Genomic DNA, 25,408 nt, shown 5'->3' with positions numbered 1-25,408 from the left:
CCACCTAATTGCTTCTTAGGAAGTAAGAGAGAAATTGCTTATATAACTACATGGATTGTCTTTGGCAACGTCAAGCCAAGGCATCAATCAGTCCATCTGGGTAAAATCACAAGCTGACTCCGATATTGCTAAATATTTATACTGTCAAATACACACAGACATCCAGATGAAAAGAGGCATTCATTAGGAATTCTCCAGCTTGTCAGTTTAAAGATGTAGATTAGAGCAAAACCTCCCACTATGGTACTGAGTGCTCAGGAAAAGTCTATATTTAGCCATTCTGAGCAATAAATATCATCATATTGCCTCATTTAGGTAAATAGAGAATAAATATTGTCAAGATGATCTAGAGATAATGTAAACAGATCCCTATTCAGAGTCTGTGTTACTAGGGTAAATACCAGGACATTGATGTGCTGCTGATGTTTTTTGGTTTAACTCTTTTTCTTAATCACATCCCCCTCCCTTTGTGATAACACTAAGATTTTCTTCCTCACTGATTAGGAGGAAAAGAAGAAAAACATTTTTTTTAAACAAAGGTGATTTCAAGCGATAAGTGAATTATTACACTAATTAGTCGTTTTGCTTTAATATTTCCTTGGCATTGCTAACGGTGGCTGCTGTTGGAAACTAAAGATATCTGTAGCAACACTGAGGTTCATTCCAGAGTTTAACATGGGAACTGACAAAGCCCATCAATCAGAAGAGAACATTGCAGCTCTAAGGTTAAGACATGATGTCAACAGTACACCAAGTTAAGACTCAGACTGGAATTTCTTTTATAGCACATTTTACTGAGATAAGATGAGGCATATAGTAAGAATATGCTATGAAAGATCTGAACCCTGACAAAAATTAAGTTTCTGTCCTTGCTTCAAAGTGGGTGGCATACACCAACTATTTAAGAATAATAATTGTTCACTGCCCTGGATACACAAAGAAAGCAAGGTGTAGGAATTTGTACCTTTTTTTAGAAGGCTCTTGCTCTTTTCCATACAATTGGTATCTTAGAAGTTATATGGAAGGCGAGTGGTAACCGACGTCAAAGTTTTAGTTAATTATCCTAGATGATTTTTTAGATTAATAATTACCATCTCTCTTTATAACTGAATATCCATAATTAATCAGCAAATCGTAATGTGAAGACTAATTAACTTCAAACTCAAATCTTAACAGAAAATCCATATTACTATACAACATCATTAATTACTATAGTAATCAAAATTATCCCTCATGGGATTTGACATAATAGCTTAGTTTATAAACCTATAAAGCTTTATCACAAAAAACATTTTGAAGGTAGCTTCAAATAGCATTACAGATAACTGAAGTATTAGATTGGATATTTAAGCAAGTTTTCATTTTCTCTGTATTACATTATCAATAATCCATTCATTAAAGCAGGATAAGTAACTTCTATTTTTCCCTATAGTGTCTACACTGAGGTTTTTTTCTTGTGGGGTTACTGCAGTGATTTCTGTCAAAAGGATACATTTTTCAGTGTGTCTTAAAAGATGCTATGCTTCTTTCTGTCTTTCTATAGTGCTAAGAGAGCTAGTTAGCTGTTTAAAAAATGAATTAGAAACAGTGTATACACTGACATTATTCACAAAGAGAGAGAGAAAATGAGCCTTTGGACTGCAAGAAACAGAGAAATCTAGAACTGTTTGATCCATCAGTGTTAAATGGGAAAATAAGGACAAAAATAGGGTTGTTATGCCAAAAACCACTCCATACAAATCTCAGTTTGATTAGCATGGACATCACAACTGGAAAGATTTGAAATAGATTCGCTTTAATTTTTAATCAACATGGAAGCCAATGGTACCATTGTAACAAAATGTAATCCCTTAGCTGTATTTCATTTAGAAAGTTAAGAGTTAAAATTGTGTCTAAAATCCACATTTCAATTATTTTATCACCAAGTATGCGCATCTAATACTGTTCTTTTGTGTGGCAGCTGTAAAAATCCTAAGCAATTTTTACTGTCAAGAAAACTCTGAATAAATAGGGGCTGTTAACTTAGGCAGATATCTGAGGTTATTTGGTGGCAATCAAGAACTCACAGCACTTCAACTAATGGGTTATGATCAGAAACTGTTCCTAATAGCCAGCTAGACGGATCTGAATATGAAGATTTCTATAATTTTGTTGTCAGCTTGTGATGTACTCTAGTGCTAATTATTTGGAACAATTATGTTTTCCTAATAACAAAAGAAGAAGCAGTGAATTAAGCAGGCTTACCTTCAGATCTTTAGATAACAGTTTAAATGCACTTGCCATTAAGAAATAACATTTCTTTTTCCTGTATGGAACCCTAATTATTTAAGATGCTTGTCTTTTAAAATCTACATCTTCTACTTCTTTTAAGCATGTTCAGTGTGTCAGTTTACACTGATGACTTCAGTAACTAGTATTTTCTCAGTCTTAGGTTTATGCCTGTACCTCCCATAGACTGCTTACTTCATTTGGTTATTCAAAAACCATAATTAGTGCAGTAATTAACATGTGGATCCTTCAAAGGAAGACTGCTAGAATCATGGGACGTCTCTCATCATTCTTACTGATGTGTGGATGATAAAGAGACTTAGGTTGAGGTGACAACAGGATTTGTATTATTGCACATTAACTGAGCTGCAGGGAAATTCAGACAGGACCTTGGTCCACAGAGTCTTTCCTTTTGAAAAAAGTAATTATCCACACTGTTTCTATAATGCAACTAGATGTTATCCTGCATTTGCAGCTGTCAAATCATTTGTTTTAAAACGTTTTTTATGTCTTATGAATACTTGAAAGTTTTGAGTTTTGCACATTATCTCTTAACCAATTACAGAAATGAGGTGCCAAGATGTTAAAAAAAGATATAATCCAGAGAACCATAACAGAGAAATTTTTTCTTGACAACTGATTTCAGACAATTTGCTGGTAATTTTGGGTTGATGCAGTTTACAGTCTTAAAATTACAGTAATAAAGAAAAGGGCCAATTTTATTCAATTCCCTAGAGGATTTTTTTAATTTCAGTTTTCAAATAAGCTGAATCTGTTGCGTTTTCAAGCCAGAGTAAGCAAGTTGTTCTGCATTTGAATCGGGATGTGCCTGACATAAAAGTGAACTAATGTGTTTCTGATATGCCTATAGCTGATGTCTTCAGCTTCAATATACAGTCATTTAAATTGGCACATTATAGAAATTCATGTTCTTTCGTTTGGGCTTTAACTTTCCAAAACTAGTGCTTCTGTTTTTTACACTGTTTCACTCGCTGACACATGCCAGAAATATTTCATATTTTAACCTACAGGCTGTCCTTGGGAAATGGCCTCTATACATAGGGTATGACTTTATTTGCTAAAGAGGTCATTTGAAAAAGCCCTTAGGGTGCTGCTGACCTTTTGTCCCTCAAACTGGTAGGGGGAAAACATAAAAAGGAACTACACAATAATCCCTCGTAGACAGGTGACCTTAAACCAATTCTATACTATAAGGTTTGCTTCCATTTAAACTCAAAATAGACCAAGAAAAAGCAGATTACAGGTCTTAATCTGTAACCTGGACTGTTTGAAAGATTACGGCACAATTATTTTACTGTAAATGAAGGTTTAATATATACAGGCTTTATTGAAATGCAGATTTTCTAGTATGGTCATTTCATTTAATTTAGTGTTAAAATATGTAGATTGTTCGAGTCATGGGTTCTAACAAAAAAAGGTTCTAGGTTAAAATAAATCAGTGCAGCTCCCTTTTCTTCAGTTAAATTATGCTGATTTGCAAGAGTTGAAGATCTAGCCCTAGTTATTAATACGCCAAATTTACAAATACTCACTTGTATAATTTTGTGGAAGCAAGCAGACCCACTGACTGAACAGCACTATTCAGATATGTATGATTACTTAGGTATATGAATATTTGCAGGATCAAGTCCTAAAATACAACGTTGAAAATTCTTTCTAGACAGATGTCTCCTTTCAAAAGCTAATTTGTCTGTCCTACTAAGAGTTTTCTATTAGTTGAAGTCGCAGATATAATTGAGCAGCTACACTCAACACAAGATGTGATTATCATAGGATAATCATACCCTCTATACAGTATCCATTATGATTTATTCCTACAGTAGCTAAGAAGTCTGTTCTTCTATATTGTTATACAAATAAAACCTCTCGGCCAATCAGAATAAAGAGCTACTGAACTGTTCTTCCAAATAGTATAATACACACAATCAGCATATACAGTAGATACTATTAAATATATACTAATCTCTTTAGACACTGCTTATCAGTAGAAATACGTTATGTAGCCTTCAAAATCCCATTATAATTTATGAGTAGCAGTTTTGAACGTACTTCAAGGTAACATCTCATAATTCAGAGGTGTGACATCACTGAGTACTGTTAAGAATGGGTGTTATGTCATGCCCATGAATGATGAGTTTTTCAGAGGTTTTTAATTACTTTTGAATTTAAGCCATTCTGGCAGAATTTTGAACAAACTCTGATGGCAGTGTGTTCTGAATGAAGCTGCTCTGGCAACATTCAGAAAAAACATGCACTCTAGTGGGTAAAGGAAAATGTTTCAACCGTTCCTCACACCTGGCGGTCTAGAGGGAGGTTAAAGGAAACAGTTTCTGCCGACTGCTGCAGGCAGTTAGTTACAGCTTTCCTTTTCTGCATCTAGGGAGGAGCTGTAAAAATTGTGGTCAGATCCATATATTATATAAAATAGAAGAAAAAAAGAAGTAAAAGCAAGGCCATAATGGCCTGAAGGGTTATCATGACGTCATCAAACTAATTTTAGGCAGATAATTAAAGGACACCATTTTTTAAAAAAATATTGGACTTGATGCAACTGGTAAAATAAATAGAAAGTAAAAAGAATTTTATATGACAACAATTAACCTCTGTTCATTAATAAAAGGTACTAAATGAGTCACGTAATCAACACTCGCAAGTTATTCAAAAAAACATCCTTTTGAGAGGGAATTATTTCAATGACAAAATCCAGATGGCACAAGAATAATAATTTTAAATGTAGCCTAACTTTCCCACCTGCAAATATTAGGATGTCAGGTGTAAACCTCCTCTGCTCTGTAAACACATTGGACTTGACCTCATTATCAATATGTACAGAACACACATATTCCCTTGTACTTTGACACTGTGTTGGGGTTATCACCAAAATATTCTCTCTTTTACAGATGGTTTCTCATTATAACATTTGTTTTACCTTTGTGAGGCAAATAAAATCTAGTGTATGTAAACCAATTATTTAACCAAATTACTTTGATCATTAGAAACTGACAATTAGTGTTACAGCATCTTAACAATGAAATCCACATACTAAAGCAGTCTGGTATTCTACGCTGCAATATAAGTGAATGGAGTGAATTTATTTTCTGTAGCAAGCAGAGAGAGAGAGAGAAAGGCAGAGGATGAGTAAAGTCCAAGTTGATCAACTATTTCCTTACTCTGTATTTGTTCGGCATGTTATACGTTAATTGTTTAATTTTTCTAATTGATAGTTAATGTATTGTGACAGCTCTCTTGACAGAGCCCTGGATGACTAATGTCAGTTCTTAGAAAATATGCACAGGGGAACCAACTGATCAGTTAATCAATGACTATGTTAGACACTTGCCAAACTACCAGCTATAATTTTGATCACTGATTGGTGTTTATCAAGTGCAAGTTGGTCTGGTTACTTGTCATGGATTGTACACTTTGCCTTTTCTTCTTTTAACACACACACTGTAGGGGAAAAAATTAAGGCACATACAAGCGCACCCACATGATCAGTTTATTTTCAAAGCTTAAACACATCAGTACTTCTAAGAAATAGCTGTGAGCTGGAAGAGCATTCTGGATATTGTCATGCAAATGAGAGCACCAAACATATCACTTTGCTTCAAAATTGTACTGTAGTGACAAAAATCTTTTAAAACAGGAACAGGATTTATCCAGGCTAAACGGGCAAGCCCAGTATAAGCTGTCTCTGTTTTCAAAGATGGGTGCTTGTATATAAAGTCCTAATTCCACATTTCAGTGTTCAAATTGGCATGTAGTACATTTATGCACCTAAATACCAATGTGAGCATTCAAAAGCCTGATTAGGATATTCCAGTAAACTTGAAAATTGGCCTTGTTATATCTTCCTATTTTTTTCTACAGCATTTGCCACAGTGGGTCCCAGATCTGGGAGTGGTGGGTACTCATCACCTCTGAAAATCAGGTCCCTCTTATATTTTTATTTTTCAATGTAAATAGTGTAAAAAAAAAAAAAGCCTCTGCAAGGCTCTAGGCACCCTAACACTCAGTGGACATTGCAGCAACCCCCACCCAGGAGCATTCAACAATCAGTCAGACAGGAACTCCACCAACCAGCCATGAGCAAAAAAGCATTTTTCAATTCCTTCGTTGTTCCAGGAAACTCCATACTCTCAACCCGCTCCAAAAACCCCACCTAAGAAACGTCTTTTGTTGCATACCCCAAAGGTCATCAATCTCAGTCTATTTTGGACCAAGTTGGGGAATAAGTTCCAGAGTGCTGGAGTCCTCACAGTACATACCTGGCCAGCAGTCCCCACTCTTTCAGAAGGAGCTTGAGCACCTCTGCTGACTGTAGCCAATAACTACGGCTGGCAGAATGAGGCAGTCCCTCAAGTGGGCCAGTCTCAAGTTATTTAGGGCTTTGTAGGTCATAACCAAGACGTTAAATGCCACACACAGACCAATGAGCAGCCAGTACAGATCCCAGTGTACTCATGTCTTGTGCAATCTACAAGATGCCTTGCTCAGTAAGTGAGCTGCTGTATTCTGAACTAGCTTCCATGTGAAATCCTGCCCCACTGAAGTCAAAGGGAGTTTTGCCAATGACTTTAGTGAGGCCAGGATTTTACCTTCAGTCTATGAATAGTGTAGTCCCACATAGAGTGCATTGCAATAGTCTGATCTTGAGGGTACAAAGCACGGATAACAGTGGCAAGGTCTGCATCCAAAAGGAAAGTACACACCCACCTAGCCAGACAAATACGGTAAAAGGCTGACTGGATCACTGCTGTAATATGGTCGTCAAACAGCAACTGGAGATCTAAAATCACCCCTCAGTTGCAGTCTCTGATAACTAATGGCAGATATACTCCCTCAGTCAAAGAAACGGATATTACCTCCGCCAGCTGCTTTCCCCAACCTACTTATCATCACTTCAGTCACTCTGGGTAGAGCTTGAGCCATCTCAGGCTCATTCATGACCCAGTCTTGACTAGACATTGGCTGAGGTATTGAACCACATTTTGTTAGTTAGGGCTGGTCTACACGGTGCTGGTAAAGATGCTAGAGGGGTGTGATTTTAAAGCTCTTTAACCTGTTGTGCTCTAACTGCCCAGTGTAGACCCTGCTGGCGTAAACTCAAAGGTATCCAGTTAACGTGACCGTAGACTCACAGGTATGGTTGCCTACAGCAATGCTTCTCAAAGTCGGGCTGCTTCTTGTTCAGGGAAAGCCCCTGGCAGTCCGGGCCAGTTTGCTTACCTGCCGCATCTGCAGGTTTGGCCGATCGCTGCTCCCACTGGCTGCAGTTCACTGATCCAGGCCAATGGGGGCTGCGGGAAGCAGTGCAGACCGAGGGATGTGCTGGTCACCCTTCCCACAGCCAGTGGGAGCCACGATCGGCCAACCCTGTGGACGCAGCAGGTAAACAAACCAGCCCGGACCGCCAGAGGCTTTCCCTGAACAAACAGCAGACCAGCTTTGAGAAGCACTGCAGGACTATGTTCACGTGAAGTAGGTACTTTTCAGATCATGCCAGCAGGGTCTACACAGGGCAATTAAAGCACAACCATTAGAGCACTTTACAAGTCATACTCCTCTAATGTGCTATGCCACGTAGACAAGCCCTCAAATGCCCAGTGGATGCTTAAATATGGATTTATGTACCTAACTTTAGGCATTCACATTTGAAAATTTTGGCCTAAACATTTGAGAGACAGAAGGGCTTAGCACACAAGGGTCCTCTCACTCTGGGTCTGTGTCAGAGTCACCATCCCTTCAGCCAAGGAAGGTTGAATGTGGCCACCTTGGGAGCTCATGAAGCCCATTCTTCGGTTGGGTGGAGGGAGTTACACAACCTGCTATGTTTCCTTTACAATGTTCCCACCATCTGCCTGGGCATGTAAGGGAGAACGCCTGGGAATGTAAGGGTATGTCTACACTGCAATTTAATGCCTGTGGCTGGCTTGTATCAGCTGACTTGAGCTGCAGGGCTGTTTAATCGCAAGGTAGATGTCTGAGCTCAGGCTGGAGCCCAGGCTCTCCCAAACTTTTGTAGCAGTCATTCAAGTGAAATTCATCTCCTTTTATTGCACATACTGTATATATACAAATTGGGGCAGATCATGCTGCAGCAAAGAACTTCTTATACTGCACTGATTGGGTAGCAATATAGTACATTATCAGCGATACATGCATAAAGTCTTCTTTTCAGTCTGGTCACTGAGAGGAATTTAATGCACAGATATGACGATATCACTGAAAACTTCCGTGCTAGAATGACGTCATTTGACTGAAAATGAAAACTTGTTCGTTGTAATTGGATAATGGGGGTTAAGGGGAGAACCATCAATATATATTATTTAGATACAATTCCAGGCATCCACTCTATCAGACAGAACATATTTCAATTCATTTTCCTGGCTCGGTCTGGGACATTCACAGAAATAATTGGCAATCCGTTGCCCTGCTGCACTTAAACCCCTTGTCTGCAAACATGATGCAAAGTGAAGGTGGTTGAGGTTTCATACAAATGAAGCATGCAGTGTGACAGACCCATCTGTGCCAGCTTTATAAAACAAAGTGCCCAATTTTATCATCATTGCCTTTTGTTCTGCACAGTGCTATTCATGTGATTATTTTATGAATGCTTGCTGGTAGAGTCTGTAAGCCTCGCTTTATCTAACTGCTTCATCTACTGTGCTCCATGTTCTCAGCGGTTCTTGCTTCCCCCACTTCCCCCCTGCCTTTTTTTATATCCAGCTCTTCTCCGCAAAAATGTTGACTTAGAACCCCTTAGCAAGATTACAGAGTTCTGGGCTCAAACACTAAAGTGATTTGTTTTTGAATTACAGATCAAAAGGAAACTGCAAAGAAGCATTTAATAAGGTAGAAGAAGCAAGGGTATGGCTTATTTAATTCCCAGAATCCAGAATCTGTAATGATTTTATTATAGTAGTGTCAGTTTTCATTATTTTCATGAATGGGTATTCCCTGATTGATGCACAATATTTGCATCTGATGAACCAACGAGTTTAAACATGGTTTGTTTTAATGGTTTGTGAATTTGCATTCAAATTCATCAGAAGTAATTTTATTTGAAATCACACAGGTCTAAATGCAGTTGTTGTAAATGCATTTGGGTTGAAATGCCAGGATCAGCCCATTAATCTACAGATCTACAATACAATGTTTGTTGTTTTGGGGAGGGGAAAGGTTGAAGGGAGTGGTGTTTTTTGTGGTAAATTGGCCAGAGCATCCAAGCATAGGCTTTTCATTATAGGATGAATGGAGAATACCAAGGCAGGTTGGCCATAGCTTGAATGTGTCTGCTGACCACAGCTGTGGTACTATTGCAGGGGGGAAAGGCAGTGGCTCAGGTAACCAGGTCTCAAACCATTTAGGGCTCTATAGGTTAAAAGCAGCAGTTTATATTCTACCTGTAAATTGCCAGTCTGTGCAGATCATGGAGCAGCACTGTTACATGCTCTCTTGGTATGTATCTGCACTTGACAAGCAAACAGCCACATTCTGTATTAACTGCAATTTCCAGTGGTCTCACATCCGAAAGAAACTGCATAGGAATATTTGGTGGGAAGAGAGAAGAAAGGATATTTTACAGCCAATAGTGCTCCTCATTCCAGGATTCGAATGCCTGCTGAGTGTTATGTATGGACTTCTTTTGGTGCTTATAGGACCATTTTCATTTCCATGAAGGTCAATATGTTGAACAGATTAAATTACTTTAACATCTTTCATTTGGCATCATAGTAAGCAGCCCAATTACCTAATTTGAAGGTGCAAATACCCAGTTTTGTAAGTGCAAAATTAGAGGAGGCTTTTGACACTTTGGCCCCTTACCCTACATGCGTGACATGACATTTTCCACATTGCTATATACTCTTCTTAAATGTAGCAGTATACGTTACACAGGGATATTTTTATTGGACAAATTCACATTACTAAATAAGTCTGTGTAATTTACTTTAACCCTTTTAAAAAGAATAAGCCTTTAATCATTACTTAGAATTCACATGGGCCAGGTTCTCTAGTCTGGATAAGCTGTACTTGGCTCAAGGCAAAAGTTACCTTATGCCACCTTTGTGGTTTCCTCACTCTGGAATCAGTCAGGGCTGGCCTATCTCCTTGCTTAAGTTAAGCAGCCTCAGCCACCAGTTTGATATGCTCTAGGCTGGGTACTGTTTGAGGCCCCAGTTAAAATAAATAGTGAAACCCCTGTTTAGCTATCAATGTAAGCATATACTTAAGTGCCATTGAAGTCAGTGGGACTTAAGCACATGCCTAAAGTTAAACCCTTTCTTAAGTGCTTTGTCTGAAAAGGGATGGACTTCTGAACTGAGGCCTGAAAGTCTTTACCACCTGACTTGGTTGACTTCGACCATTTCTTAGTCAACTTGTGTCCACCTCACAGAATTTGGTAGTCACACAGATGGTGTCAGTGAACACACTGGGTATTGCATTCTGAGCAGAGATGCCTATTAATTCAGGCATATATGAACATTGAACTACTCTCTCTTCATGAAAACAGGATTGGGTCATTGGCTGGACATTATCGGGAAAAATGCATGGATGCGTCTGATGCTCTACTTGTCCAGTGGATAACTGAAGTACTTCAGTTTCTAGGGCTGACAATCTGGCTCCTTTGAGAAAGGATGGTCTTGTGGTTAAGACACTGGACTGGGACTCGGTAGCCCTGGTTCTCTTGTCTCTAATACTTCCTGTGTGGCTGTGGGCAAATCAGCTGGGCAAGACACCCTTTCTATATCTCAGTTCCCCATCTGTAAAAGGAGGATTATATTGCTTTCATATCTGACAGGATATTGACTGGGATTTGCATTGACAGTATGGTGAAACGGGCTGTATAACTAGATAAATGCCACTATTATTTTAAAATGCACAGCTTTTAGTTGCAAATGCATATGCTTAGCACCTCTGAAAAGCAGGCCAAGTTTTTTTTTAGATGCCTAAATCTATATTTAGGAGCCTCGTTTTAGGTACATAGGTATTAAAATTTTAGAATAAAACTATATTCTGTTGTAAGAGCAACACCTGGGCACTGTGATGTGTTAAAGATAAAATTACTAGACTTAAAACTGGATTTCCTTGGACTTGTCATTTTAGGTTACCAGTACAGTCTAAGTTGCTTCTGTGTAAACGTCTGCATGTGTAATTTCCTTTTTGCTTTTTATAAAGAAATGTTATATGTCATTGAGATAACAGTTCCTTTAGAATCGTCCTGATTTCAATGAAAGTATCTGAGAGAATGCCTGTGGTGTTTTAAGGATGCTTAAAGGTACATAGAAGTACGCCTAGCCCTGGTGAACCTCAACAAATTTTTAAGTACTGCAGTATGCATAGAAAGTATAGTTCTATAAGCATAGAAAGTATAGTTATGAAATCTCCACGTAACCCAAGGCTAGTATTCATAATGGTTGCTTCAGAGCTGTGATGTCAGTGTATGCTCGGAAAGGCTTTAATCTATAGATGATTGGTGTGACAGACTACAGTGGCTCCTTTTGTGCATTTTGTCCATCTGTACTTGGACTTAGGAAAGGACTAATTCACAGAACCTCACACACCCTAGAAGACAACATTACTAAAATGCCTCCTAATTATTTTATGAACTGTAGTTACCATGCTAGGACAGCAGTTGCTTTTTGTGAGTAAAATTAGTGTATTGCTTTAAATTTCAGAATGAAAACAATTAAAAGGTAGCTGTAGGTAAAATATAAACAAAAGTGCTACAATCATGTTTGGTTTTTTTAAACAAAGCTGATTTTCAGTTTGAAGGAGGGAAAAAAAGACACTGAAACTGGAAGACTTTAACATGAATGTTAGTGAGAGCTGTTGATTTGTCAGCGCTTCAGCAAATCAAGTCACTTATTTTTTTAAATTTTGTCTATTTTTTTTAGCACTAGTTTTAGAAATGTTTAGGCAACTGTGTACATTTTCCTCTAAGGCCTTATCTGTTACACTGGAAAATTCTGTACCATATTCCAGCAACAGTTCCACATGTTTTCATGACATGGCAGTAAAAACACCTGAGGCCTTCATACATTACCACTAGCAATGTAGCTTGCTCTGGTATAGCTGCACCAGTGGGTGTGATTACACCAACCAACACTTTTAAGAGTAGGTTTAGACTAGGAAAATAGGTGGTGTTTTACAATATGCTAGCTAAAATGTTTTAATTAACATGTTTTTAAGCACTAGTTAATACCTAATATAGACAGGGTTTGACATCTTTACACAGCACTATCCAGGGCTGCCCAGAGGATTCAGGGGGCCTGGGGTCTTTGGCGGTGGGGGTCCCCGCTTTGGCAGTAATTTGGCGGTGGCGGGTCCTTCCACCCTCGCAGCCGAAAACCTGAAGCGGAAGAAGCTCTGGAGGCCCAGGTCCCACGAGAGTTTACTGGAGCCCCCGGAGCAAGTGAAGGACCCTGCTCCAGGGGCCCCAAAAAACTCTCGTGGGGGCCCCTGAGGGGCCCGGAGCCTGGGGCACATTGCCTCACTTGCCTCCCCTCTCCCCCCCAGGCCAGCCCTGGCACTATCTACACTGGGAGCAAGTGGTGTTTAAAAATGGATAATTAAAACATGTTTGCTAATAAATGTTAAAATGCTACCTATCTTCCTAGTTTAGATAGGCCCTAGAAAGGGAAATTGTAACAAAGGGTCAGTGAAGTGACATGACATCGGTGGCAAGGGTTGCTCACCAATGAATGCTTGATTGAGGGTCTTGTCCAGGTGACTGGCAGCCATTCCAAATTCTTTGTCATGTGAGGAAGCAAGGCAGTTAGGCACCATGTTCAAAGGGAATGCTTTAGTTCAGAGGAACATTGATGACAAGAGTTAATTGGGTAGTTACTGATCAATAACTTGCCTTGTTTCACAGGAATTTTATAGAACTACTCTAGAAGCAGTGATAACTCAGATTAAATCATCTCCTAGCTGCTGTGCTGTTAATTCATACCACCACAGGAATAGTCCCATACTTGCAGCAGGAAGGTATAGGTAACCTAATGGGCCTTCTCTAGCTCTGATTTCCGTTATTCATTCTGTTCACATTTTCCTTCAGCTATTCAACTTGAATTCTTTAGTCCCTCTGTCAAATCCGATTGTGCTCGCTCTCTATAGGGAGAGAAAATAATCCCCATCTCTCCTTAGGGTTTACGCCCTTCAAAAACTGTAGACTCTTATCATGTCTGCATGACCCTTCGTCATCGCTTTGCTACAATACATATATTTAGATCTTTTAACCTTTCCATGTAAGTCAGCCCTCAATTATTTTTCTGCTCATTTCTGAAAACTTGTCTCCATTTGTCCATATCTTTTTAGTAAAGAGAGGTGCTGAGAAATGAGTAGTATATTTCAGTTATATTCAGTTGTAGTTGTACTAGACCTGTATAGAATGGACTTATTAATGATCCGCTATGTGACATGATGTCTTTGCACTGCCTTTTTGCTGTCGTATCATGTTACAAACTAAAGTCTCATTTGCTGTCCACTATCACACTTAGGTCTCTTTCAGCATTAGAGTTTTCAAGGGTTTTTTGGTTTTTTTGTTCTCTTGTTTTTGTCCCCTTCCAACTGAATATCTATGTTTCAGATTTATTTTTCCCACATGTATTAGTTTGCATTGTTGCAAACTGAATATCACGTTGTTATTTTATACTCCTGTTTCTAATTTATTTAAGTTCCTTCTGTGTCCTTATTGGTGTTAGTGACTCCTCCTAGTTTAGTATAATCTGTGAACGCCTCTTCTAGCTCATCAGTGGTGAGAGTGCGTTTATCTACAATGTAACATAAAAATTCTTCATAGACAAAAAACCGCAACTTTGGAGCTGAGTGGAAGCAGCTAGGAATAACCAGGATCTTGACCAATTTCACTGTGCATAACTTTGCAGATGCTATAGTGAAGGGAAAGGACCCTTTATTTACCTCCCACACAGCTGCAGCATATGATGTTAAAAAATCCATGTATTCATCTGTCAGATTCAGCGTAAGATTTCCCACTTTGGCACTTTAGCAGTGTACACTCTTGCTCAACTTGCTGCAATTCACAGTGCCTTGTGAGGTTGAAACTGGTGAATAGGACATTTAGGGGCCACTGTAGCAATAGCACAGAAAAAATATTATCAAGTCCTACCAAAATCGTCAGTAGATCGGTCAGTCAGATTAACAACATTTTCCCTGAAGGCTGCCAAGAAACTCATTGGTTTCATCCATCTCCAAAAGCTACCCCTTTAAGATCTCACTTCATCTCATGCTGAACCATATACCTATTCAGGGGACAACTGCACTAGCAGTGAATCCAGCATATTGGTTACGTATGCAAAGTCAAAGGGGTCATCCTTTTTTCAAATCGTAGGGTAGTATCAACTCTGGCTGTCAGACTGGATGATCGTACTGGTGCTTTCTGGCTTTAAAATCTATGAATCATAAATGTATTGGCCACAGGCCTTGCACTGAGCACCCTCAAGACAAAGAACTTGATCCTTGTTCATAGGCACACTTTGTTTCTGGGAATTGTTGCAAGGTAAAATCAAAGGAATCAAGATTCAACATCTCACCCTTTGTTTTCACTATTATAGTAATTAGTGTGTGATGTCATTCTTTTTCTTGCCTTGTCTTCCCTCACCCACTACTACAAAAACAGAGTCCTGATAAAATCAATTCTCCCCAGCATGTGGAAGCATCAAAGGGACACATCTACTGCATCTGGTGTGCAAGTGAAGAACTCCCAGCCCAGGCTGTAATGTTTATCCTAACTAGCAACCTCCCACCAAACCTCAAAAACCTTTTCCCAACAGTCACCCACAACATAGCTCCTCCTTTCCCACAGAACACCTTTAACTGTATGGATGCTCTCGCCAGTGCAATGTTGGTGAAGTCAGTAAAGCGGAATGACCGTCACTGTACACTCCTCTCTTCAAATAATTTGAATTTTTGAAACAAGACAGTTTGCCTAACTAAATAATGCTTTAAATTGCTATTTATTTCTAGTACAATCCATGCTTTAAATGCCTGACACGGTACATTCTGAGGAGTCCTGTCCTTGAAGTTACTACAGAGCACAATGATCAAAACTTATTGCTGATGTTTTGTTAGCATTTACTGGAAACATCTTGGCAGAGGGTGACCTCTAGTACTGTCTCTAAACATTTTCAATTTACAGACTCAAGTATTTTTGCTGTCTTTGGCTCTCATTCTTTTGAAGAGGTCAACCCTTTATGAATTTGCCACAAGAAAGAAGTTCAAAATGCCCTATAGATATAACCAGCTTAATAGGAATATAGCTGTGATGAACACATAACGTATGATTCGTTTTAATATTTATAGAAGAAATTCACATTGTTTTAAGTGTACACAAGCAGCTGCTGTCATTTGGCTATGAGCAGATGTTAGACCTCCGAAAGCTTCGCTGATAATTAAAATACTAACAGCTAGTGTTTTACCCCAGCTGCAGGTTCTGTTTACTGTAAATTTGATTTTAATGGTGCCTCTGTGCAGTTATTGAATAGCGGTTTGTTTTCTATCATACATGCAAAAGTGTCTACAATGAAGACAAATGGGTTATTTCCTGTAATTTACTCTGGAAAGATATGACAATACTCTGTAACATAGTTGCATTTATAAATGAAACACAAATATGACTACCAAATAATAAGTGATAGTTTCTGTTGCCTTATCTAGAAGAAAATAATTAGGGAAACTTATTGTTCTATTTAGCACCAAACAGTCTCACCTAAAGCTGCTATGCTTTTCAAGTGTGTCAAGAAGCACCCTCAAGCAATGAACAGGTGTTCCTTTTTTACTGAATGAGTGTGCAAATCAAAAGAGAGAAATAAAATCAATAATACTTATTTTTCAGAGGTCTGCTAGAGTAATATACTGTCCTTTGTATCATTTAATTTTAAAAGTATACCAATTCTTTTGAGATGTTTAATGTTAGGTATCCTGTGTGTCAGTTCATTTTCGAGTTACATACATGTGCATCAAATACTAGAAGAGGCTACTCAGTCTTGAGAATTCTTAATCCCCTGGGCCAACATGACACATTGCGCAAGCTACGTGGTTAGTCCCTTTGGCGGTTGAGACTAACCATCATAGTAAGCACTCACTTTGGCTATGTCTACACTGTGCACCTTACAACAGTGCGGCTGTGCCACTACAGCCACATTGTAAGGCACACAGTGTAGCTGCTCTTTGTCCCCGGGAGAGAGCTCTCCCGGCAACAAAATAAAATTACCCCCAACAAGGGGCAGTAGCTTCGTCTCCGGGAGCACGGCTCCTGCCAACATGTTGTCCACACCAGTGCTTTTCGTCACTAAAACTTTTGTCATTCGGGGGGAGAGGATGTTTTTACCACACCCCTGCGCAACAAAAGTTTTAACAACAAAAGTGCAGTGTAGACATAGCCTTTGATAAATAAAAGATTGCAGGACCAGGTTCAAAGTGTGTATATACTTGAAAACCATAGAACCCTGTTGAGATACTAATGATCAATGGTGATCTATAACTTTGTGTTATGAAATAAATAAGATCTGGAATTAGCTCTATAAAAAAATCTGGATGGATTTTCCAGTCACTTGATACCTAACCACGGGACAGAAATTATAATGCTTTTATACATTTGATGCTGCCTGTCATGCTGTCTGTGTCCAAGAAATATAGTCCTCCAATTTGGCCAAGCGTATCTGGTACGTCCTGAAGTTTGGATTGTGGTTTAAAAGTGCTGTTGAGATAAATGCACTTTCCAGCTGCAGTGAAGGGGTTGAAGTAGAAAAACTAGATAACCTCTATGTCCCTTGTTCCCATACTGTGGCTAGTGCAGCACTGGGAGGCAGTCTGCAAAGAGCTGGCTGTGCTGGCCCTCTTCTTTGTTTTCAGCTGCTAAATTGCATCGGAAGAGCTAGCAAACTACACTGAGTACTCCCCTAATATTACTTTCCCATATAGGCAATTGCTGAAGTTGCCACAAGAATGTTATATGATCACACATCCAAGTGGAGAAGATAACTTGCAAAATCACAAATGGGAGGTGGGGAGAATTGGTTTGTTTAATCTGGGAATAGTAGGGAAGGTGGTCCACAAGACATCTCAATTATTTTGTGGCCTACATTATGTGAGATTCTGTTTTTAGAACAGTATATTCCTATCATGATCAGTGGAGCTTTTTTGTGCATAATTGCCATTGTTTAGATCAGAGTGTGCAGGTTTAAAGATTATGTGTAAAGGATTTTTAATTAAAAAATTGGATGTGTGTCTGTATTGTTTTGTAACGTATAACGATCTGAAAGGTTGGTTTTGTTCTGTTTTTCCAAAAGTGTTTTTGGTCTCCCCTAAGTTTGGTGAAGAACATCAAAGGGGCCTCAAGAGATGTGTAAGATTAGCTGTCAGCCTTTAAGTGCAGGGACAGAGATTTTAGAACTTTAACAAAGAAAGCCTTTTCCCAAGGGTAAAGTAGGCACTGGAGGTAAACAAAGCCAAACACAAAACAAAGTGTTTAAACAATCTAACTAAAAATCCCTTCCTTTCTGAATTGCTCAGCTCTTAGTCTTTGGCTCGCATTGCACTAGTTTCTTAATTGCCATAGATCCTTCCGATAGATAAGACATAAAAATACAAGCAAGAAACTCCATCCCCATTTAATTTATGAACTTTAAAAAACAGTTCAGGCAGAGTCCTTATACACTTTAAAGTAGCGGGGAGGGCATGCTCTACTGTCTAAGCCACCTTTAAGGTTAAAACATCATCCTGTACTCAAGCAATTCTTGTGAGACCTTGAAATATCTAAGCACAATAGAGTGGGTTGAGGGGAAAACTAGAAGCCTTGGAGGATATTTTGAGTCTCAACCTTAAGCACAAGTTTTGCTTTTTAGGTTTAAATTGATTTCTTAATATTATTTGAAATTTGTTTTTGTTATTTAATTATCTTTTATGGTTAAAAAAAAGTGGAAAAAATCTCATGACATTTGTATTGTATCAGTGTTAAATTCTTTGATTATATTTTTATGTTTCTGATGGAGTTGGTATGGCCTACTGTATAGGGACTTATTTGGACTATGTTACAGGTATATACTGTCTTCCTGAACATAATAGCTTCTGCAAAGCCATTTTGGTTTATTATGTTCACACATATTTGTTATACCAATTATACTAGACCAGTAAAAACCAGCAGGATCTTATTAAAGGGGACAAGACAAAGATGCCACATTTATTATGATAACAATTTATGACTAATAACTAATATCTTAATTCTTATACACACACATTATACCTATTACCTATACACACACACACACACACACATATTCACATTATACCTAATACCTATACACACACACATTCACACACACACACACACCCACATTCATCAGGTGTTCTGCAGCTGCTGCATAGTTACCAGTCCTGAAGATAGCTTAAGTTCATAGCTTGATTTTGTAGCTTGGGTTCGTAGTTTGTGGCGGCTAACTGGCCAGGAAATCCAGGCACAAGGACAAGCTGGATCTCTGTTGGACAGGCACTGATGTCCTTCCATGTTGGCAGCAGAATGTTACCCAGAGTCTCTCATCTCACCCTTCTTTTTTATAGGCTTTTAGTTTGGATTCAAAGTCTATAGGTCTTGCTGTGTCACGCTGCCTCTGGGTTTAGATTGATCACCCATCAATTGCAGGCGTGACTTTCAGCCTTGGACCTGGCTTTGATCTTCCTTCTGTTGTTCTGTTGTCCTTTTCTTTTTAGGGTGGATGCTTCTTACTTTGTTTAGGGCTGTTGTCTAGGTCTTCAGCCATTGGTATTTGAACTTTATCTCATCAGGACAGACTGGGGCTGGAGGTTGATTCCATCATTCATACATACCTCATTCACACATCTAACCTAAACTAATAAGATTACAGCAGGGTTTGCAAAAATGAGGGTTGGAGGAAGCTTTTACAAAATGGAGTGAGTGTTTTAAAATGGGGTTTGAATTACAATATGGAACAGAAGTTACAGTGTAGGCAAGTGTAGTGAATGGTGAACATAAGTTACATTAATAAAGTGAACAATTGAAAACAATTTCATTTATCAGTTCTCCATATTTACATAGATTACAAATACTTTCATTTAACCCACATTGTAAATTTTAATTTAGGCATATGGAATCTTCATGCCAGTACACTGTAATGGCTCCTGTACGCAAGGTTATGTAACACATTCTTACCAATTTACATCATTTCATATCCGTGAAGCAAGTAATGTGAATACTAATGTTTAGAATTACAAAAATAGTGTCTGCTGATGTGCATTAACAGAGTTTCAAATGATAACCTTTAGGAATATGTTTAATTAGTTTCTTTATATCCTAAATGTAGGATATAAAGGCCAAAATGTTGACCAGTTGCCTAAAGCTACCTAAGTTTACCTAAGTCCATGTTTAGATGGCTCTATAAAAATGTCCAGATTTTCAGAGATGCTGAACACCTGCACTTCCCTTCAATGGGAGCTTCTCAGCAGCATTTTCAGGCCTCTTTTATGAAGTTGCCTAACTTTAGGCACTCAGGTGTGAAAACATTGGCTCATATGTCTCTCTTGAACCATAGGCCTACAAAAGAATAAAAAGAACTGGGTTTGTATTTAAAGAGAAGAGATAGGCATCTGTGAAAAATCAAGCCAAACCAATTTTTGTTTTTAATCTTCAGAAATGGGGCACCACACACCAATTCATACACTACGTTTAAATGAATGAAAATAATGGTTTACAAAGAAAATATTTTTATTGTTGTGAGCATGCATCAATACACGGTACATCAAGGACCTGATATATCTCCTATTAAAGTCAGTGGGAGACGTCCTCTGGACTTTTAGGATAGTTTGATCAGCCCTAAATTATTCAAGCTTGCCTTTGAATAGTTGATATACCATATCATGCAATATATTGTACTAACATTTAGACAATTATTGTCTAAAAAAGGAACCAATTATTATTGCAGTTATTGATATTGATTTGACTTGCAAAACTATTGATGATGACTGTTGTAGAGTTAATTCATTTATCTTTTAATATTTCTGAGAGGTTGTATTTCATTGAATATGGAATTTTACTGGATTTCACATGAGAAACGTCACATTTTTTATGTTAAAAAGTAGTTTTGACTTACTAGCATTCTTGAATAATATGGTTTCATTTAAATATTTGTATTTGTGGATAAAGCATACCTTGAAATTGAAGTGCACAAAAATGAGTCATTGTTGAATATAATGTTCCATATCAGCCCGCATAAAAGTTTAAAAGTATCAGGAAAAATAACTCTATAAGTTACAATACAAACACAGATAATTTCCATTGTCATAAGAAGCCAGCCCATTATTTCATTTACAATTTAATACCTCGTTTTTAGTGAGTGCATTGTGAAGGGTAGGTTAGGCTTAATGTCACTGTGTAAAACCACTTAATACAACTTTTGGAAAAGGCTTAGAAATCTAAAGGAACGCCCATTAAGAGCAAAGTTGTGGTTTACATACAATATTAGCACAGACTTTCCTAACACATTACGCATTTCTTTCTGAGACAAGTCTCTTTAATGCCATCTTTATCTGCTACACGATGCATGAAATCTACTTTCTGTTTTAGAACTGCAAATGACCCTTGACCCCTTTAGTATAGACACAATGTGACCTTTCTATTGTCATCAGCTTTCATTCTCTTGAAAATTCTATGAATTTTTATTACAAGTTTTTTTAAACCAAGCTGAGGCTTCAACAAATTACTTGACACAGATGAGATGAAGTTGTTGAAGTAGTGTTAGATAAGTTTTACAGCCAGCATGTGTGCTGCTGAACAGTACAAAGCCAGTGTCCTACAATGTCATACACCAGTAACTGCTGAGCCTACTATTGGATAAATACATCATTTTATGGAACATTGATTGTTCTATAAACCCAATGGAGTATTATGCTCTATGATCAAACCATTTAGATTGTGTGTAGAGCACAGAAAATGCCATATTCAGGATGGTACTAAAAGTGCCATTTGTGTATTTTATGGATGTCATTACGGGGGAAACTTCTCTCTGTAGGCCCTGTTTACTGCAAAATTTTTTAGTCTGTAATGACATTTTTCATTCACAACGTATGCCTTCAAGAGAGGGGCCCTTGTTTTATTTGTTTCATTCGAGTTTACTGCACAAATCCTGTACATTTTAATTAAATGTAAGCTTAACAAAAGAATAAGATATTTATTCTGTGGGGAAAAATGATGACAGTAACAAAAGAGTAACACATACACACAAAAGAAAGAAGTCAGGTATTGAGTAAAAGAAAAAAAAATTGCACTAAACCCTATTTGTAGTTTCCCAAATGCATATTAAACATGAAAGCCTATCTTTTAGCCATATTTGGGGGAATGTGTGCTCTCTGAGAATTAAAATAACCTGGAAATATGGATTTAATGTCTAAAATCTTGACATTTTCAAATAAAAAAATAACAATCACTGAGGATGCCATTTGATAAATAATGTCTCTGTTAAAATGACAGGCTTCTTGCAAAGAAACCATTTCTCTGAGTATTGCACCCCTACATATGAAACACCTATTTGCAATTTTTTATGGATATGAGCTCTTGCATCATTGTGTTTTGTCCTTTGAATGTTTATTTGCATATCTTTTCAATTTGTCATGATATGCTATCAGCAGCAAGTGTAGTTTTCCTAACATTAATGTACATTTGTATTTTAGCCTGTTTGTCATGACAATCAACACTTTCCCTCCCCCCCATTCCTTTTTTGTTTTTAGTAACAAGTGACTTGCTGCTTGATACAGTCAAGTAATGCGACATTTTCATTACACAATGTAAAAATACTATGTTGAATAGCAGTGCCCATTATACAGCTGTATTGTCCCAAAGTCATAATAGCAACTAATCCTTAAAACATACTGTTTCCTAAATATCTCCCCTCTTTGACTCTTCACTTTCAAAACAAAGAAAACCTATAAAGTATACAATTCATATTTACCATGAAGATCACTAAAATTGAAGTTGATGTTCCCAGTAAATTCTTGGTCATAGTCCAGTTAAAATTTAAAGTTGCAGTGGAGAGTCACATTAGTTTAAATGACACTTGAACTTCTACATAGCTCAACATTAATTCATTATAGTTGAAATAGAAGAATCTTCAGTGGGTGAATCTTTTACAGTCTGATTGAGGCTGTTACATTTTATAGGAGCCATTTTTCAAAGCAGTACTGACAGCACTCGAAGTTATTAAATTGCTGAATCAAAAGATGGACCTGCAATTGCATTTATGAACTGTGATGGAATAGCTGGGGTTGCACCGAGCTGAGGTTAAGATGTTGGTGTAGTTAAGCTTCATCACACCCCTTTGTGACAGCAGTATTTACCCATGTAGTTTGCTTTAATGGTCAGGAAGTGTCTTAACTCACCTCTGGATTCAAATAGATTAAGTAAGCAGTCAGAATGGTGTAATTATCAGTGCTGCAAGGAATTCACTGGATAACTCTACACCCAAGAGACTTCCCATTGAATTGCAGAGTAAAGACTGGAGTTACATAGATTCACAGATACAGCATTTATTATAGAGACAAAAAACAAGATGCATTTCTTTTTCTTTCCTCCCCCGCAAACTGGACCTTTCCCTAAGTGTGATGACAGTATGATCTCTACTGTACCTAAATTACCTTTTTCTGAGGGTAATGATGATGTGGTTTCTGCTATATCCAATGAATACTTATGATTTGTAGATTTAGTTTGATTTCTTGCCATATCACTGCAAGACCCATCTTGTGTCATGTCAACAAAGAAGACTCCTGAGAGAGTTAATTAATCCTATGTGATTATGAAACATGGACATGTTAAGATTATTTTGATAATTATCCTTTTGATACTGATTTCTGCCTCCTATTTTTTCTCTTGTTTGGGGGTCTTGTGTATGTCAGTGCCCACAGAGAGAAAAACATAACAGGATAAATAACAATGATACCAACATAGCTTATCCCTTCCAAAATTTAATTCAATAGCATGTGCCAGATCAATCATGCAATATCATTTGGAAATACTTAACAGTTTAAGTTGTTTATTTTCCTTTTCAAAGATACCATTAAAATTCCCTCCTGCCTTGCAAGCTAAGATGAAGAAGCTTGTCTAACTCCAGTTTAGATTCTGAAGCTGAGCTGCAGTCGCTCAGTTGAACAAACTTCATGCATGTGTTCTGTAGTATAATTATCCAGCTAAAGCTTTGAAGTTTTAAAAATTAATAGATCATCTACTGCCCAGTCTTTTGGGCACAAGTACTATCTTGATGTGTATGAGATCCTGGCTTGATCTTAACCTTAGTATTTCCTGCTGTTGAGGCTTGGTGCTGCTGCAAGGTGCTAAGCACTTTGGCCCTGATCCAGCAAAGCACTTAAGCATGTGCTTAACTTTAAGAAATTATTCTCTTTGACTTTAAGCACACACTTCAGTGTTTTATGGGACTAGGACCAATGGGCTCGGCCCTTCGGATGATTGAGCTCTCCAAGGCCAGATGAAGGAGCAACTTGCCTAGACTCTGAGGTGAGAAAGCAACTGTGCCATTCATTAGCACCTACGACTTACTGGCTCAAAGAATCAGGGTATGTCTACACTATGGGATTATTCTGATTTTACAGAAACCAGTTTTGTAAAACAGATTGTATAAAGTCGAGTGCACGCGGCCACACTAAGCACATTAATTCGATGGTGTGCGTCCATGTACCGAGGCTAGTGTCGATTTCCGGAGCGCTGCACTGTGGGTAGCTATCCCGTAGCTATCCCATAGTTCCCGCAGTCCCCCCCGCCCCTTGGAATTCTGGGTTGAGATCCCAGTGCCTGATGGGGCAGAAAACATTGTCGCGGGTGATTCTGGGTACAGCCTCACCCCTCCCTCCATGAAAGCAGCAGACAACCGTTTTGCGCCTTTTTTCCTGGGTGAACTGTGCAAACGCCATAGCACAGCAAGCATGGACCCTGCTCAGCTCAAGACAGCAATCATGGACGTTGTAAACACCTCGTGCATTATCGTGCAGTCTATGCTGAAGCAGGACCTGCAAAACCAGGCGAGGAGGAGGCAGCTACGGTAGCACGGTGACGAGAGTGATGAGGACATGGACACAGAATTCTCAAAGCACGGGCCCCTGTGCTTTGGAGATCCTGATGGTAATGGGGCAGGTTGTAGCCATTGAACACCGATTTTGGGCCCGGGAAACAAGCACAGACTGGTGGGACCGTATAGTTTTGCAGGTTTGGGACGATTCCCAGTGGCTGCAAAACTTTCACATGTCTAAGGGCACTTTCATGGAACTTTGTGACTTGCTTTCCCCTGCCCTGAAATGCCAGAATACCAAGATGAGAGCAGCCCTCACAGTTGAGAAGCGAGTGGCAATAGCCCTCTGGAAGCTTGCAACGCCAGACAGCTACCAATCAGTCGGGAATCAATTTGGAGTGGGAAAATCTACTGTGGGGACTGCTGTGATGCAAGTAGCCAAAGCAATCATTAAGCTGCTGCTACAAAAGGTAGTAACTCTGAGAAATGTGCAGGTCATAGTGGATGGCTTTGCTGCAATGGGATTCCCTAACTGTGGTGGGGCGATAGATGGAACACATATCCCTATCTTGGCACCAGAGCACCAGGGCACCCAGTACATAAACCACAATGGGTACTTTTCAATGGTGCTGCAAGTACTAGTGGATCACAAGGGACGTTTCACCAACATCCACGTGGGATGGCCGGGAAGGGTTCATGACGTTCATGTCTTCAGGAACACTACTCTGTTTAAACGGCTCCAGCAAGGGAATTACTTCCCAGACCAGAAAATAACAGTTGGGGATGTTGAAATGCCTGTAGTTATCCTGGGGGACCCAGCCTGCCCCTTGATGCCATGGCTCATGAAGCCTTACACAGGCAGCCTGGACAGTAGTCAGGAGCTGTTCAACTATAGGCTGAGCAAGCGCAGAATGGTGGTAGAATGTGCATTTGGCCATTTAAAGGCGCGCTGGCACACATTACTGACTCCCTCAGACCTCAGCCAAACCAATGTCCCCATTGTTATTGCTGCTTGCTGTGTGCTCCACAATCTCTGTGAGAGTAAGGGGGAGACCTTTCTGGCGGGGTGGGAG

At 38.8% G+C, this 25,408-nt stretch overlaps 1 protein-coding gene across 3 annotated transcripts in view; it reads left to right on the top strand.

Annotated features, from left to right (window-relative positions):
* ZNF407 (zinc finger protein 407) overlaps nucleotides 1–25,408 on the top strand; it is a 481,488-nt gene that overhangs the window by 449,073 nt on the left and 7,007 nt on the right. Inside the window, exon 9 of one of the 3 annotated variants that reach the window (XM_050941754.1) lies at nucleotides 9,111–9,144. The exons of 1 other annotated variant lie outside the window; for it this stretch is intronic. In XM_050941754.1, the coding sequence (XP_050797711.1) occupies nucleotides 9,111–9,144 (34 nt within the window). Of the gene's footprint in view, nucleotides 1–9,110; nucleotides 9,160–25,408 lie in introns of all 3 variants that reach the window. One more of the 3 variants, XM_050941756.1, reaches the window with a different exon arrangement.

This window comes from Gopherus flavomarginatus, chromosome 2 (assembly GCF_025201925.1).
Source record: "Gopherus flavomarginatus isolate rGopFla2 chromosome 2, rGopFla2.mat.asm, whole genome shotgun sequence".
NCBI classification, from domain to species: Eukaryota; Metazoa; Chordata; order Testudines; family Testudinidae; genus Gopherus; species Gopherus flavomarginatus.
This window is presented reverse-complemented; position numbering and strand designations above follow the sequence as displayed.